The sequence below is a fragment of the Lynx rufus genome, unplaced genomic scaffold, assembly GCF_022079265.1.
Source record: "Lynx rufus isolate CCGP_SWC_20201006 ecotype Redwood Valley unplaced genomic scaffold, mLynRuf1.p SCAF_9, whole genome shotgun sequence".
In the NCBI taxonomy this organism is placed as follows: Eukaryota; Metazoa; Chordata; class Mammalia; order Carnivora; family Felidae; genus Lynx; species Lynx rufus.
The window spans coordinates 17896586-17913707 of NW_025814897.1; the positions used below are offsets into that span (position 1 = coordinate 17896586).

Consider the following 17122-nt stretch of genomic DNA (forward strand, 5'->3'; position numbering starts at 1 on the left):
CTCCCCCATTACGTCAATAAAGGAGAAAGCCAGAAGTACAGTGAGACCGTGTTATACCTTGCCATGTTTTAAGTCTTGGTTTAATAACCAGAACTGTGATGTTGTAGACACATACATGATGAATATATGGTACATGTTAGGTAACTAATAAGAATCACAAATTCACCTATTTTACTTTAATTTTAGGATGCCGAGAGCAATCCGCTGTGTCGTCGTCTGCAGCTGAAGGATATCATTCCTACCCAAATGCAGAGGCTTACTAAGTACCCTCTTCTGTTAGATAATATTGCCAAATACACAGGTACAGCATTCTCACTGAAATTAAAAAGCCTAGGAACACAACAAAACAAAACAAAAAACCCATGTCCTGCTGAATAATCTCTCACAGAGTCCTGGTGTCCGAGGGTTTGATTTCCAAAGAATATGGCAACATTTCCTAACAAGATTCAGTCCAGTCTTCTTTAGGCTGTTTGATTTAATATGCCCCATTAGTAGCTCTTAACACAGCATTTGGCAAACTATGATCGTGGGCCAGATCTGGCTCATCCCATATTTTGTAAAAAAGTTTTATTGGAACATACTAGTGTTCATTTGTTGACAAATTGTCTCCGACTCCTTTTGCACCAAACAGAATTGAGTGGTTGTGACAAAGGCCACTTAGCCCCTCAAAGTGTAAAATATTTGTCATCCAGTGCTTTACAGACAAAACGTACACCTGGCGCTTTACAGAGAGCACCAGCCCTTCCTCTAGTATACATCATATTTGCTTTGAAGAAGGCGTATCCTGGGCAAAGAAATTCTGTGTATCTAACACGTACCTCCATGAAGCCCCAGCAGTGCGCTGTAACCCCAGCTCTCCTGTTTAAAAACAGGAGGTTAGTGTGAGTTTCTGAGTTGAGCTTTTAGGCTCTTACACGTAGTTCTCATTAATAATTTTATGCAAACTATTTCCTGTACCTGAAAACTTGGAAATACTCATGCACGTTCATTTGTGAACACACCTGTTGCAGATAGGTGGGCCGTTGTTCTGAGGGTTGTTGTCTTAAATATTCTGGTTTTGTCATTCTTTACATTGTAGGCCTCAATGTAATCTCAACACATTTTGGTGAATTTTATCTTCTTTTAATGATAAAATGTTGTAATCTGTTTTCTTTCCTTAAATATATTCTCAAATTCAAAGAAACGTCTTCTGCAGTTATTTTGAATTCAGTGTTACCGTTAAACAGTTATTGCTGAACAGGTTCCCTGGACATAATCACATAGGCTGTGCCCTCAGGGGAGATTCCAGGGGGAGAAGGGGTCCCACATGTATAGCTTACAGCATGAATGAGACCCACCCCCTGGAGTATGTAACATGGTGGGGCTGACACTAATGCACAGCTCCTTGAATTTGGGCTTAATTTGGGCTTATTTGTCCTAAGACATCTCACCTGCCCAAAGGCTATCTGAATTGAGATTCTGCTGTAGATTTTGGCCTGATATAAAAATATTCAAACTCTTCATACATACATATATACATATATATATGTAAAATGTATGTTCTTTTCTGACTTCCTTTATCTTACATTTTGGATTTTTCTTCTATACTTAGAATGGCCAATGGAAAGGGAGAAGGTGAAGAAAGCTGCAGATCACTGTCGTCAGATCTTAAACTATGTAAATCAGGCTGTCAAGGAGGCAGAAAATAAGCAGGTAAGAAGGGAAAAACAAGAAGATATAGGATGACATAGGGAGAGTATTAAATTAGTGTTACCTGGGATCTGTGAAATAATAATTGAAATTATCATGACATAATTGACAGGTGGAGCATTTGTTGGCTATTCATGTAGTAGGTGGGTCCGGTTCAGTCTGTGGTAGAGCATCAGTTTTGTATTTGGCTTTCTTGAGCATCTGTAGTTGTTCGGTCTTTCATTTATGTGTTCATTCAACAAATATTTCTAGAGCACCTGTATCCTGAGTGTATGCTGAGTATAGGGTATAGAGTGCTGAAGTAAATAAGTCAAGTAAGTGCCCACATTGAGCGTAGTTTCTGGCAGGAGAAGAAGGTACTGAGCAGATTGTGGTGCAAGTATTTTATGTAATAGCTGCTATGAAGGAGACTTTGGAGTGCTAGGAGTGTATAGCTTAGTGCTGGGGTACAGGGAGAGCCTGGTTTGAGGGTGTTGGGTGGTAGCCATCAGAGAAGGCTTCTTTGAGGAGGTGACATTTAAGCCAAGCCCTGAAGAATGAGTGGAAATCAACCAAAAGAATATGGAAGGGGGCATCCTTACAAGTAGAGGGAGCAGCATGTGCAAAAGTCCTGGGGTAAAGAGGAAGCATGGTCTGTCCGAGGAACTGAAAGATTAGTTTAGTGTGGATCATGCCTAAAAAGTGAAGCCGGAGTGCTAACAGAAGGATGCACAGTAGGCCAGGACCAAGTCACACGGGGCCCTGTAGACCATGTTTAGATTCTGATTTTGAGAGCAGTAGGAATTCATTACAGACATTTATAAGAAGAGTGACGTGTTCACATTTTACACTTTGTAAGTATCACTCGTACTGGTCCGTGGCGGAGGGGTGGAAGGGGGCAGGGAGGAGATGAAGGAGCTCAGTCTGTTGCAGCAGTTCAGGACAGGTAGTGGCGGCTCGAGAGGTACAAGAGTTGGAGAAGTGGAAAGTAAAACTAAGTGGTGACTGATTTAGAGAAGGATTTGAAGGGAGGTGCGATGGCAGGAATAAATCCTAGGTCTCTGGTTTGCACATTTGGGTGGACAGGATGAGTGAAGAAGGCCCCAGATTTGTAGGGAAGATGAGGAGTTCAGTTTGGAATATCAGGTGAAGATGGATAGTGTGCCGTTGGCTATCTGGACCCACCTCTAAGAGGACTGCGCTGAAGATGAAAATGTAAGATTGTGAGTATATATAGAGGTTAATTGAATCCATGGACCTGGATGTAATTTCTTAGGAACTGAATTATGATGACGGCTCTGTTGGTGAGGCTGTAGGAAAACGGGAACTTTCAAATGTGTTGTTTGGAGTGTAAAATGATAAAACTCCAGAGGGCAGTTTGGCAATATGTACCTAAATTAACAATGCATATGTTCATACATCTACCCTTTGACCCAGCAATTTTGTTCCTAGTGATTTACCCAGGGAAAATGAAGATATGTGCCCACAGATTTGTACAGGAGTGTTTATAGCATAAAGCCAATGTGGTGTAGTCATAAACTAGAATAATAAATACCAGCATAAAAAGAAAGGAACCTGCTGATACAACGTGGATGAACCTCACCAGCATGATGCCAAGTGAAAGAGAGCAGATAAGAGCACATATATATAGTTTTATTTATGTGAACTTCTAGAACAGGCTCAACTAATCTGTGGTGGGAAAAAAAGGTCAAAAAAGTGGTTGTTATTGGCGATGCAGGGCCAGATACTAACCAGGAAGAAGGACGAGGGAACATTCTGAACATCACATGAGGTGATGGCAGTGTTTCATATAGGAGTTTGATTGCACAGGGGCATACGTGTGTAAAAACTTGTGGAAAGGTACGCTTAAAGTGTGTGCATCTCACAGGTACATTTTACTTCAAAAAAGTAACCGTAGGGGCGCCTGGGCGGCTCATTCGGTTGAGCGTCCAACTCTTGATGTTGGCTCAGGTCAGGATCTCATGCTGGCATCGAGCCCTGCATCGGGCTCTGTGCTGACAGCGTGGAGCTTGCTTGGGATTCTGTCTCTCCCCCTCTCCTTCCTTGCTTACGCTCTCTCTCTTCTCTCAAAATAAATAAATGAACTTAAAAAAATGTTTTAAAAGTAACTATAAATAAATATTGACTCTTGTTAATGATATGCACACTAAAATGTTTAAAGGTAAAGTGTGCTTACATCTGTAAATTATTTTGGAATGCATTCAAAATGTGTTGTGCCTTGATGGATAGCTAGAGGGATGAACAGACATATAATAAAACAAATACAGCAAATATTAACTGTGGACGTAAGTAATGAGTGTATAGGTGCTCACAATACACATTCAGACTTTTCTGTTCACTTGGACATTTTGTAATCTTGGGGGAAAGTGCACATACGCTTTGACCTAACAGTTGTTCCTTTAGAAATTTATCTTACAGATATATCTACACATGTCCATAAAAATATATGTTTTAAGGCCTTTATATCACAATATTGTTTGTTATAGGAGATGATTGGAAGTAACTTACATGTCCTTCAGTCAGTGTAGTTGGGTAAACTATAGTACGTTCATAGAGCTTAATACCATACGGCCATTTGAAAAGTGAGTTCTTTCTATATGTGCTCATGTGGAACAGTCTCCAAGATACAGTGATGAGTAATACACACACACACACACACACACACACACACACACACACGTACACGTACACATGTGTATGTGAATATGTTACCATTTGAGTAATTAATATATTAATATGCTACCATATCTTTTTAAAAAGGATATATACACACACACAGCATGCACAGAGAGAAGCATACTTACATATGCATATAGTCCGTTTGCTTAGAATTTTTCTCGGGGCGCCTGGGTGGCGCAGTCGGTTAAGCATCCGACTTCAGCCAGGTCACGATCTCGCGGTCCGTGAGTTCGAGCTCCGCGTCGGGCTCTGGGCTGATGGCTCAGAGCCTGGAGCCTGTTTCCGATTCTGTGTCTCCCTCTCTCTCTGCCCCTCGCCCGTTCATGCTCTGTCTCTCTCTGTCCCAAAAATAAATAAACGTTGAAAAAAAAAAAAAAGAATTTTTCTCATAGGCTACCCAAGAATGGGTATCAAGATTGAGGAGGCAAGAGGACAGGATTGGAGTGAGGCTTCGTTTTCATTGTGTGTCTTATATTACTTTTCGGATTTTGTACCACGTACATGATTTACATATTCAGAAAATAGCCACAAGCTAGTTAGAGGTCAGTGAGTTTGGAAAGCAGATTGAACAAGAACAACCAAAGAGGCAAGAGGAAAACTAGGAGGGTGTGATGTCTCCAGAGCCAGCAGAAGGAGGGGGTTGTTTTAAGAATGAGTGAGCTGTCGGTTATGTCCGGTGTTGCAGAGAGCTCTGTAAAATACAGGTAAAAAGATGTCCATTTGGTTTAGGAACAAGTGTCCATTTGGGTCCATTGATACCCAAAGCAGTAACCTTGGCTCCATCTTGTCGTACTCGCAGCGCTTAGAAGACTATCAACGTCGCCTCGATACCTCCAATCTGAAGTTGTCAGAGTACCCAAATGTGGAAGAGCTCAGGGTGAGAGATTGTCTAATCATAATTTAAAAAATGAAATACAGTTTACTAAAGACCTTGCAGGTAATTAACATCTCTGTGGGAACATCCATCACCTGAAGGAGTTCTTGTATCACAGATTGTCTGTATTTATGATTCTGTTCTTCGTTTGCAACATCTGGTCTGCGTGAAGCTTAGTCTTTCATTAGAGGAATCTTTTGTGTAAAACGAACTCTTTGTAAGAGAAATTTGCGGGAGACTAAGGGAACATTAGTAATTTAGTTTTATTTTGTTCTTACAGTCTGAATGAGAGTAGGGCTGTTTACTCTGGGAACTTTCTAGATTATTGAGTAAAACAAGATAATAATTTTTTCATGAACCTCTTCAGAAGCATAAATGTTGAAACCATTACAGGAATGGTAGTAAAATATTTAGTAATTGCCATTTCTGTTACATGGGGCTTTTGTGTTAAGTAACTGCTTAGGGTTTTTAATCTTTCTTGGTCTGTTTTACTTGGTGGTGGTTTTTGGCAGATGTATTTGGTGGCTGGTTAATCAGACTTTTATGTCCTATATAACAGCTTATCAAAAAGCAGGCTTAATATGCTTAGCCCCATCTCTTCCAGACAGTGGGATTTTTCTAGGGCTACCTAGACTAAAAGATGATTCTCTTACTAAATTATTAATATTTAGAGCAAGGCTGATCACCGCCTCGACTTTTTAATGAGTACTGTTCTTCCTTAACTTGGTTTGAAACTAGAGTCTGGCACTCGCAGGCCTCCTGCAGATAAGCTAGGCACCCCCCTTATCTAGTTATTCATAGAAAAATGAGGGGATGGGCTGCGAATCCAGTGCTGATCATTTTCATAAGCTGCTGTCATGTGTTTAGTGTGAGATTTGTAAGACAGCACTCGTGAATATTTTCCTGCAAGATGCTTCTTCCCTTTTTAGGAGATTGTATGCAGCTTACTTTAACTTGATCTTTATTCCATGGTCAATAGTTGATAGATCTCGATAATGATACTGAAGGTAAATGGCGTCTTTTATGTGAAGAATTTTTTGAAAAGCGACTGTATGGAATATGATCTCCCTAAGTGTTTGGAAATAATTTGTGTATAATCGTCTTTGTTTTGGCAGAATTTGGATTTAACAAAAAGGAAGATGATTCATGAAGGGCCACTGGTCTGGAAGGTGAATCGGGATAAAACTATTGGTAGGTGTAATGTCTGTCAGTATGGGGGAGAGTGGAAGAAAGAAGAAAATAGTAAAGTTTCCTTATGCCCGAGAGAAGAGATGACCGTTCACAGTTTTCAGCTGCAGCAGTGAGCAGTGCTGCTCTCGTATTTTTGCAGATCTGCTTATGCTGTGTTGTTATATGTGAAGTGCATTACATATTCATTTGGGGTGAAGCAGAGGTTTGTCATGATTCTGCCCTGTCTCCATCATTCTTGTATTCTAATGAGCTTTCCAATAAGCTTTCTTTAAACTGCTCCAGTTCAAACTGTCTGTGGTGAGAAACCGTAGTGTTTTTTTTTCCTCATCAGTCACAGATTGGCATGTGTGTCAATACAATATAAAAATTAATATTATTATTATTTTAAAGTTTATTTATCTTGAGAGAGACAGAGAGAGTACAAGCAGGGGAGGAGCAGAGGAAGAGAGAGAATCTGAAGTGGGCTCTGGGCCATTAGCACAGAGCCCGATGTGGGGCTCGAACTCATGAAACCGTGAGACTGTGACCTGAGCCAAAATCAAGAATCGGATGGTTAACCGACTGAGCCACTCAGGCACCCCTAAAAATAAAACTAAAAAAGGCAATAGCAAGTTAATTTTTAACATGTATTAGACTGTATTAGATTTAACAGAAATAAATTTTCTGTGTCAAATTGTTAAAAAGTTTATAAACCACATCTCAGTATCTGCACTCATCCCCTTCTCTATGTTTTTGTTTCTAGATCTGTACACATTGCTGCTGGAAGACATTCTTGTATTGTTACAAAAACAGGATGACAGACTGGTGTTACGATGTCATAGTAAGATTCTGGCATCTACAGCTGATAGCAAACACACGTTTAGCCCTGTCATTAAGTTGAATACAGTGTTGGTTCGACAAGTGGCAACAGGCAAGTATGTCTGCAGAGTGACAGGAAGCTTAGGGTTCATGATACAGTTACAGGAGATGTTCGGTATTGTTTAAGTAGCCCAACTGGTATAGAGTTTTGGTTTTTTAATGTTCTTAGACAAATGAAATTTATTTACTGGGGAGAAAGTAAGAATTTGTGCCCCCAAATTATTCGGGATGCCTAGATTCTCTGAGCAATTTTCTGCACACTACTTTGATCTTTATTCTGTGTTCAAATCATTGATTGACACCAGTGAAGATGGAGAATTGAGAGGTAATCCCAACGAAAAGGCTTTCATGAGAGTGGTGTATTTTTTGATTTGTGAAAAAAGTGCAAACAAACAAAAATGAAGAGATGGGTTTAGTTTGGGGTACTTGAAATCCGTTTAAGTCAGCAAGTTATATGTTAACTGTACCAACAATGAGATCCCTTTTAAAACTTGTTCGTTCCGCAATGACAAGAAAAATTGGTGACCTCTTTTCTCCAACATCTAGCTGTTTAGCAAAAGGGCAATTCAAAATAAGTGCAAAAAAGTCAGTTCAGTAATTTAGATATATTGACACCTCTTGTTTCTAATAAGTGACTGTGGAATCAGTGCTGGTTTTTATAGTCTTTGTTTTATTGACATATGATATATACAGCATCGTCTACGGTAAGTCGCACAAAATTGTAACGTGTAGCTTAACAATTTTTTACAGAGTGAACATGTTTAAAAGTGAACACATTAACCTTTACCTAGATTAAGATGCAGAATAAATCAGGACACTAGAAGCATCCTTCATGGCCCCTATAGGTCACGTTCATGTTGTCAGAGTGATTTTTGTCTTGTTTCTTCCAGATAACAAAGCTTTGTTTGTCATCTCCATGTCGGACAATGGGGCCCAAATTTATGAACTGGTGGCACAGACAGTTTCTGAAAAGACTGTGTATGTATTAGATATAGCTACCTTACCCTAATGGTTTTTATTGTCCTGAATATAATATTCTATAAACTTCATTTTTGTAATCGTAGTTTGACAACCGAAAACTATATGGAATATCCTCTGTATTCTTTTAGAGATATTTTTCTAAGAACCTGTTCTTTTTTTAGATTGACGTCTCCTATTTTGATTCTATTCTTTTGAAAGTATCTTTTCTGAAGAAAATTTCTCACGAGTGTCATGTGAAGTTTTTAATGGGCAGTGTGTGCATAACGCTGTTTGTTAGGTTTTTCATTAAGGTATAGCATTTTTTATAGTCTGCTTACGTTGCCAAAATAAAAATAACTCTCTGGCAGAAGTCGGGTTTTTTGTTGGATTGGCTTGGCTTGATTTCTGGTTTGTTTTTGTTGTTACTTCTTTCTGCGTGTATTTAAAGGGCGTTTGTTTTTCCTTTCACTTTTGGATTTTGGAACCTTTTCAAACTTCTGCAGCTGGCAGGACCTTATCTGCCGGATGGCCGCATCAGTGAAGGAACAGTCGGCGAAGCCAATCCCACTGCCCCAGTCGCCACCTTGCGAGTGAGTGTGCATTTGCATTGTAGTAGGACTGACTTCGCGTTTTGTCAGGAAGGGAATAGCTAATTCTTACATCGTGTCACAATGATGTTTTGGCAACTCGTGAAGCTGAAGGATGGTTTTCTTTCTTCCATAGAGGAGACAACGATGAAGAAGAACCTCCAAAATTAAAAGTGGAGCATCATAGCATTTCAGTCCCTGGTCTGCAGAGTCCAGGTAAACTGATCTGTTAGGTTTGCCTGGAAGAGTGGAGTCTAAATATTACTAAGACGCAAAGAGCCTTTACGTCTTTTGGACTTTGCAGATTCTCGCATAAGCTGTTTCTTTTAACAAACTTCACTTATGAGCCTTTCGTGTGCCATTTTAACACTGCTCCAAGTGCCGTGTCTTTCACTTAACAGCAGATGATCTCTGTACTCTTGTGGTTATTTTTTCAAGTATTTCCTGAATGCTTCACATTGAAAGTTAAAAGTTTTGCTTAAGATCTATTCTACTTTTTCTGTTCCATTGAACAGACAGAGATTTGGGATTAGAGTCTCCCTTAATATCGTCAAAACCTCAGTCTCATTCACTGGGTGCCTCTGGGAAGTCCGAGGTAGATGATCTGTTTGTGGCTGAGAGACAGTTTGCTAAGGAGCGGCATGCAGATGGGACTCTGCAGGAAGCTGGAGCAAGTTACCAAATCCCAATCCCAGACCCGCACTTGCCTGCCTCAGAAGAACGGTGGGCCTTGGACGCACTAAGGAATTGTAAGTGCTGTTCATAAGTTAACACAGATGTTTGTGAAGTGCCAGAGTTGTGTCGTGTACCACGCAGCCATTTAGGGAGAACCCAAGGAAGTTTAAACTCTGACTTTTCCCTTAAAGAATTGTACTATCTCATTGGGAAGATGATAGAACACTTCCTCCCACCTTTTAAAGTAACCGGTACAGGTTGTTACAGTTGATCTGGTGGTGGTGACCAGAGAGAGATGCATCAGGAAACAAGGGGGATGTGATTATCACCTTGAAGAATGGGCAGGATTCAGATAGGCATGTAGAAAACATGCAGATCAGAATAGTGATAGGGCCAGAAGCACAGAGGCAGAAAACTCTTGAGTGTGTTCAGAGAGCCGCAGGTAGACCCTGTGAGCTCAAGGAGGCAGGGGAGATAAGGTGGGAAAGGTGGAAGGTGGGACGCTGAGGCCAGCTGTTGTGAACCTTGAATACCAGATTGAGTCCTCCGAATTTGAAGGGTGGCACAGCGCAGGGGGGCGCAGTGTGATCTGATCGACACAGGGCTCGATCCCACAACCTTGTGATCATGACGTGAAGTCAAAATCAAGAGTCAGATGCTCAACCCACTGAGCCACCCAGGCACCCTATCGTTTCCTTTTTTTATTTACCAGAGATTACGGGCTCAATTTGAAAACTGGCAAGCTACTTAAGAGGAAGTGACGAGCAGGAAGTTGGGAGTTTTAAGCCTGGAGCTTTGGGGAGAGGATAGAGAAGGAGATGGGTTTGAATGTCAGAGCCATAGGAATTCATCATATCTCTCGGGAAATGAAGGTAGAGCAGGACAGAGGGCCAAAGACTCAGACCTATATGGAGACAGTCTCCCTAAAGAAACAAGATAGAAATTAAGCCAGAGTGAAAAGTACGGAATTGGTCAAGTTCTTTAAAATCTAATTCATTCTAGAGTCTCCTGATTCTGACCGTCAGAATGATTTCTGATGGTTTGACTAACACTGTCCCACTAGTAAGGTCATTTTTAAAAAACTAATAAATATGTTCTTATCCTTTGAAACTATACATGCTACCAAATCATTGAAATTAAATTTTATTATAAGGCAACTTTATTTTCTTCACCATGTAAGGAGATTCTTTGGATTATTATAAAATGATAAAATAAATGTTCTGTGTGTCTAATAAAATTAGAAAAAATAACACCTGTGTATACAGTGTCGGCTTCTGGAAAAAGCAAAACTTTCAGGGCTTCTTTTCTAGCATAACACAGCTTTTTAACATCTTTTTAAAAAGTACTTTCGGGGTATTATTCAGGTTACATGGAATCAAAAATAGACAAAGGCATGGTATTAGTTAGCTGTTCTGAACAGGAGTATCTCCTCATTCAGAAGGCTTACTTACATCTTTTCAAGTCTTGTTTGATATTAAATCTTTTCTAGATGGTGCTTTATCTCATTTTTCAATACAAAACAAAAAAAATGATGGTATGAAATTAATATTTTGACTCTACTAAAAAGATACTTTTTGAAATAATTGGTAGTTCCGCAGACGAATTTAATTCTGGCAGTCTGAGGCTATTGTTGTGAATGTGTGTTTTCTCCTCCCTCCTAAATCTTTCAGTGGGCTTGTTGAAGCAGTTGCTTGTACAACAGCTGGGTTTGGCTGAGAAGAGCACTCAGGAAGACTGGTCACGTTTCCTGAGATACGGAACAGCATCTTCCGGGGTGCAGACAGACAGTGTAACCCAGAACTCTGAAAATAGTAAGGCCTGTCCTCCTGGTGAAGGACAGGTGTCCTTTAGAACTGAAAGTGGTGACATTTCCACTTGTTACAGTCCACGGACTTCAACTGAATCTTCTGCTCCACGAGATTCAGTGGTACTGGCATTCCAAGATAGCCAGGCAAGTAACATTTTAGTAATGGACCACATGATTATGACCCCAGAGATGCCTCCTGCAGAGCCAGAAGGGAGTCTTGATGAGAGTGGAGAGCACTTTTTTGATGCCCGGGAAGCACATAGTGATGATAATCCATCAGAAGGTGATGGAGTGGTTAAGAAGGAAGAGGATGTTAATTTGCGCATCTCAGGCAAGTTTCTTTCACATTTAAACTTTGATTTTGATGTTCATTAACTGTGCTGTGTGCTGTGCTGAGATGGATGTTTGGGTATCTACGCATTCTCGTGTGTGTGTGTGTGTGTGTGTGTGTGTGTGTGTGTGTGTGTGTAGCGTTTATCTTTCATGCAGTAAATGATGACTGAATCTGCTCTATGCCAGACCCCATCGTAGGTGCTGGGAGATACGGCATTGATAACACAGAAAAATCCACTATTCTTGGGAAGCTTAAGTACTAGGAGAGGAAAGAATAATGGTAACTGAGTAAACAGATGTCAGACAGTAAGAAGAATTAGGAGGAAAAATAAGTCAGAGGCGGCAGAGATTAATAGGGCAGTCGGCAACCAGGGTCGGGGTGCAGAGGACTCTAGCAGAGAGCGGGGGCACGCAGGCCGCTGGGCAAGAGCAAGCGTCTGGCGGTGGCTAGGTGCAGGGTGAGGGAGAAGGTGGTGCACCATGAGGTACGAGGACTGTTTGGCTAGGGCACTTGTGGCAGGATCATATGGGGACTTTGCAGTTTGCAGCTTTTGACTTTTAAGACACTAACACGAAGTTCTTTGGAGATTTCCCATGAAAGTGTGCTAAGTTTAGCTTCAAGCCAAAGTGCGAAGACCCTGATGTATTTAAAACTGAACTTGAGGATCGGAGAATTAATGGCTTTTCTCCATCTTTAGTGGCTTTGAAAGTTGTCAGCATATCCCCTCGTCTCTGTTTTTTGATGCGAGGATGGCGGCACCAAGCTCATCGAGCTCTTCCGTCTCTGTCAATAGGAAACTATTTGATCCTTGACGGCTACGATGCGGTGCAGGAGAGCTCCACAGATGAGGAGGTTGCTTCCTCACTCCCCCCACCGCCCACGACAGGCGCCCCCCCCACGGACTCTGCCGGCCAGCAGCAGCATTCTCCCCAGAACGCCCATTCCGATGGGGCGCTCTCACCGTTCACCCCAGAATTCCTGGTCCAGCAGCGCTGGGGAGCTATGGAGGATTCCTGTTTTGAGATCCAGAGTCCCCCGTCTTGTGCAGACTCACAAAGCCAGATCATGGAGTACATTCGTAAGATCGAGGCTGACCTTGAACACTTAAAGGTACCTCAGATGTCCGTGTCCCCGTGGCTGGGGTAAAGAAACATCCCTAACAGAGAGGACGTACAGAACAACTGACATGCTGATGTCAGTAAGCTTGTTCAGGTTCTAGATTTGCTGTTTTCTTTGACCAGTATCCATGAACAGACCTGGATAAAAAGCCGAAATCAGCACTGTTTATCTGGTTGCAGATCACAAAAACAGGAAAAGGTTGTAGCACCGTAGACAGCGTGTTTGTTTGGGTTTCTAAGTTTAAGAACCCAAATATATTTGGGATGACTGGCTGGCCTCCATGAGAAAATGTGAATAGCAAGCTGATGGAGGTGGGGTTTGTGTCGTTATGAATCTAGGCTAGAAAATGCTTTCACTTATTAATTATCTGCAAATCGTTAGGTGATGTCAGTAGTTTCCCAGCCGCTTTGACACATAGACATTGGCTCCAATGGCTCCCATAATCTGAAAACCTGGACATGAATGGATTTTTGTGAGTTGGTAGTTGAAGCTGTCACCGTATGGGCCACTATTTCAGAACTGACTTAGGTGGTAATTTCTGAGAAAAGGACTTTATCTTAAAGTTTGTCATCAGGGGGCGCCTGGGTGGCGCAGTCGGTTAAGCGTCCGACTTCAGCCAGGTCACGATCTCGCGGTCCGTGAGTTCGAGCCCCGCGTCGGGCTCTGGGCTGATGGCTCAGAGCCTGGAGCCTGTTTCCGATTCTGTGTCTCCCTCTCTCTCTGCCCCTCCCCCGTTCATGCTCTGTCTCTCTCTGTCCCAAAAATAAATAAACGTTGAAAAAAAAAAAAAATTAAAAAAAAAAAAAAAAAGTTTGTCATCAGTAGATACAACTGCTAGAGCCCAAACATTTTTTCATTACTTTGCAGACAATATTAAAAGTGATCTTAGCCTTTTAGCTAAAGACTGGTCTTCCTTTTTTCTTTTCTTTATTTACACACACAAAATTTTTTTGTGTTTATTTATTCTAGAGAGAGAGAAAGAGACACAGAGTGGGAGTTGGGGAGGGGCAGAGGGAGGAGACACGGAATCCGAAGCAGGCTCCAGGCTCTGAGCGGTCAGCACACAGCCTGATGCGGGGCTTGAACCCACGAACCGCAAGATCATGACCTGAGCTGAAGTCAGACGCTTAACCGACTGAGCCACCCATCTTAGTTTTTCTTTTAACCTCACTTGGTCGGTGTTCCCCTCATCCCAGAGCTGATGAGATGTCTCCTAGGCCATTGTGGGCAGATTGGCTCTGCCACCGTTCATATCACCTATGGGACCATTTTCAGGGTGACTCTAGGGGTGGGAGAATCACCTTTACACGAGAAGGTTTTAAGTTATTCACTCAAGGGAGAGTCTTTTTACAGGAATGAGGTTTCCTCTTCTTCCCCACTAACAAAATTGTTAACGACATTAATGTGGACATTTAGAGGCATGTACCAGTAATATGCAAAAGCTTTCTTTCCTGTTTTCGTAAAGAAAGATTAGGATGTTCAAATGAAAACCTATGGGTTTTATTTTACAGAAGGTGGAGGAAAGTTACAACATTCTTTGCCAAAGGCTGGCTGGATCAGCCCTCACAGACAAGCACTCAGGTATGTGACAATTGTGGACTCCAGACTCTAGAATCATTCTGCCTGAACAGTACATCGGATGAAATGATTTATTATTCTTTAAAGTGGAAGCCTTCTGAGATTCCATTTCTCTCCTGTCTTTAAAAAACTGCTTGTTTCCAAACATCATCTATCAGGCAGAGGCTGCCATTTGCTGACTGTGCTCTTCCTCTTGTGAGAGGAGCCGCGGCCATCAGTTTCTGTGCAGTCCCTCCCCACCGCACACTCCCCCGTTCCCCCGCCCCCGTCTTTCTTCACCTTTACAGAAGCAGAAAGCAGGGCGGTGGGAAGCCTGGGCAATCCTAGGTTCCTTAGAGATCTGCCCGTGCTGCTGCGAGGGGGCTTGGTGCTCCTCGGGCCTGGCTGTACTCCGGTGTCTGTCCCGACAGCCAGAGCGGTGTCTCCCCGCGACCGCAAATGGATCTGTGCTCGGTGACGCGATTTGTACCCATCTGCTTACGTGCTTTCGAATGAGGCTGTTCTGATCCAGTGAACAAAAGACCCAGCCATGCCCTCAGACCTCACCTCTCGGTATTCTCTGAGTGTTCATTTGTTCTTCTTAATTGGATCTCCGCATGTCTTTATTCTTCCCAGATAAAAGTTAGAGCCGCGTGTCCTGGAGGTGACTGAAGGTTGTTGGATTTTGAGCGTCGGCCTTGTATCACCCATCCTGGCTCCACCGTGGGTGCAGAGAAGAGTGTGTCCCAGAGGGTCTGCCTGTGAACCACCCCCCTCCCCCCCCCCCCCCCCCCCCCGGGGCAGCCATGTGCCCGGGCGCCCAGAGCGGGACTAGTTCTTCACAGTCTGGCAGCTGCACTGGTCTGTCAGTGAGGGAGTATTCGTTCTCTCACTCTGCTCTCCTCACTATCGGAAATTCATTTTGATTCACAACAGAAACCAAATGTATAGAGCTTTGGGTGTAGGATATGAAATTTTACTTAGACTTAAGAAGAAGAGAAAATCAGATGTATTTATTTGACTTCATTCCGTATTTGAAAGCACATTTTAATTTTTATTTTGCCATGTTTTGTTTTGAGTAGTGAGAGTTTTAGCCCTTTGTATTTAGTACACCCAAGGGTCAGTTGCTCCTGAAGCCAAGAGTTCAGGATAAGGTGTTAGGAGGTTGGGTAGAGAGGTGAAGGAGAGGGGGAAGTAAGCAGGGGGAGCAAGGAGCATCTAGCTTCCACTAAACTGTATTCCATGCCCTCTGCTGCCCAGTGGGCGTCGTCTTTGAGGGTCACCTCAAAGGCATAGTATGCCCGTGGCTCCGCTCCTGTGTGCGGAGGACTTGAGCCGTGTGCTACCCAGATGGGCAGAGAGCTAGGTGGGCTTCCTCCCACGTGAGGCGAGCACCTCTTCTCTGTAGCCGGGATCAACCCCCAATTAACAGAAATCCTCAGTGTACTAAAGAGCAGGCACTTGAAAATGGGTGTGTTCTTCTTGTCTTCTTTCTATCGAGGGTAGGGATTTGGGAGGGAGAGGAAAGCAAATTTTATTTTCTTGGCTATAAATTTGCTATTCTTGGTATTGTTTCATTTTTATAATTATACATGAGACTTCGGCACTTGTGTAAATTATCCCTGCAGGTTGAGCGGGAAGTAAAAACAAACAAATGGAGATGCTTCAGATGGTGGCAGGGGTGGGGGTGCTGAGGAAGGGGGGGATGGGAGCGGGGAAAAGAGTTTGGGAAGGTTATCTAACTGAATCACTACTGAGTTGAACCATGGCTCTCATTAGCCACGGGTACTGCTGAATATAAGGCCAGTAAAATTTTAGTACCTGGAGGTTTGACTCTTAATATTAATTTTGCACTGATGGGTGCCAAAGGGCTCTCTGAGTTCAAAGGAGAGCCGCGAGTGGAGTGGAGAGAGATGAGGTGGAGAAGGCAGAGCCGCTCAAACCAGCTCCCGAAGCACTTCCTCTGACTTCGCTGCCGGAGCTTTTTCCACACTGGTGCATGACCGACCTTAAAAGTTGCAGACCAGAGCATACACTGGATACTGTGGGCAAGGGGTTGCTAACTGCCTGCTCTAGAATGAATTGTAGTATTGGCTGCCCCCTGCAGAGGGTAAATGTTTCAGAATTGTAACTTGAGAACTCCTTCAGTGATATTGGCTTTCTGTGGTTTTCTTTGTGCATCGGGTATATGTGTTTTGGAGTATTTTTGCCAACTAAAGCTAAATCATGGGTCAAGTCTTCAAATTCTGTTACTACATAAAGAGTACCTCCACTGCTCATTTCAGTAGTGCCCTCTGAACTCTGTGGGTAATCAGGAAGTAATTTTACTCTTCCCCCGCACTCTCATCGCAAGCGGTAAGGATTCCCTACTGCTTTTGTAAACACCACTACAATTTAACAAGCTCATCTAAGTCCGGATTCCGATTTCCTGCCTTTTTCAAATCTGACCTATGTTTTGAAGTAGACCAATTTGGACTGTTGGACCTCATCTATAAGTTAGAATTCTATTTTGAGTCGTAGACCAAGTATCAATTAAATCTGAGTGGGCTTAAAAATTTTAGAGGCAGAAGCTAGTAAGGGAAGCTTGGGACTTGAACTTCCTGTATCTCTTAAGAGAAGCGAGTGGAAAAGCCAAATGATCATGTAGTGCTGCTGGAGATGACGTAGTCACTCGTAACCAAAAGGGCAACACGCCCGTGGCCACCTGACACCGGGGTCATCAGCTGGCATTTAATCTGGAGAAAGGGAACTGTAAATGGAACTTTTATCTTAAATTCAGACAGTACAGGGTA

General features: G+C 42.5%; 1 protein-coding gene across 4 annotated transcripts in view; it reads left to right on the plus strand.

Moving 5' to 3' along the window:
• Positions 1 to 15744, plus strand: part of ARHGEF12 (Rho guanine nucleotide exchange factor 12) — a 148331-nt gene extending 132587 nt beyond the window's left edge. For all 4 annotated transcript variants that reach the window (XM_047070414.1, XM_047070415.1, XM_047070416.1 and 1 more), the window contains 13 exons: positions 187 to 301; positions 1592 to 1692; positions 5168 to 5245; positions 6358 to 6433; positions 7176 to 7343; positions 8182 to 8269; positions 8755 to 8841; positions 8975 to 9054; positions 9354 to 9587; positions 11184 to 11651; positions 12448 to 12764; positions 14285 to 14354; positions 14967 to 15744. In XM_047070414.1, the coding sequence (XP_046926370.1) occupies positions 187 to 301; positions 1592 to 1692; positions 5168 to 5245; positions 6358 to 6433; positions 7176 to 7343; positions 8182 to 8269; positions 8755 to 8841; positions 8975 to 9054; positions 9354 to 9587; positions 11184 to 11651; positions 12448 to 12764; positions 14285 to 14354; positions 14967 to 14977 (1893 nt within the window). In that variant the 3' untranslated portion in view covers positions 14978 to 15744. The remainder of the gene's footprint in view (positions 1 to 186; positions 302 to 1591; positions 1693 to 5167; positions 5246 to 6357; positions 6434 to 7175; positions 7344 to 8181; positions 8270 to 8754; positions 8842 to 8974; positions 9055 to 9353; positions 9588 to 11183; positions 11652 to 12447; positions 12765 to 14284; positions 14355 to 14966) is intronic.
• Positions 15745 to 17122: the final 1378 nt, after the last annotated feature.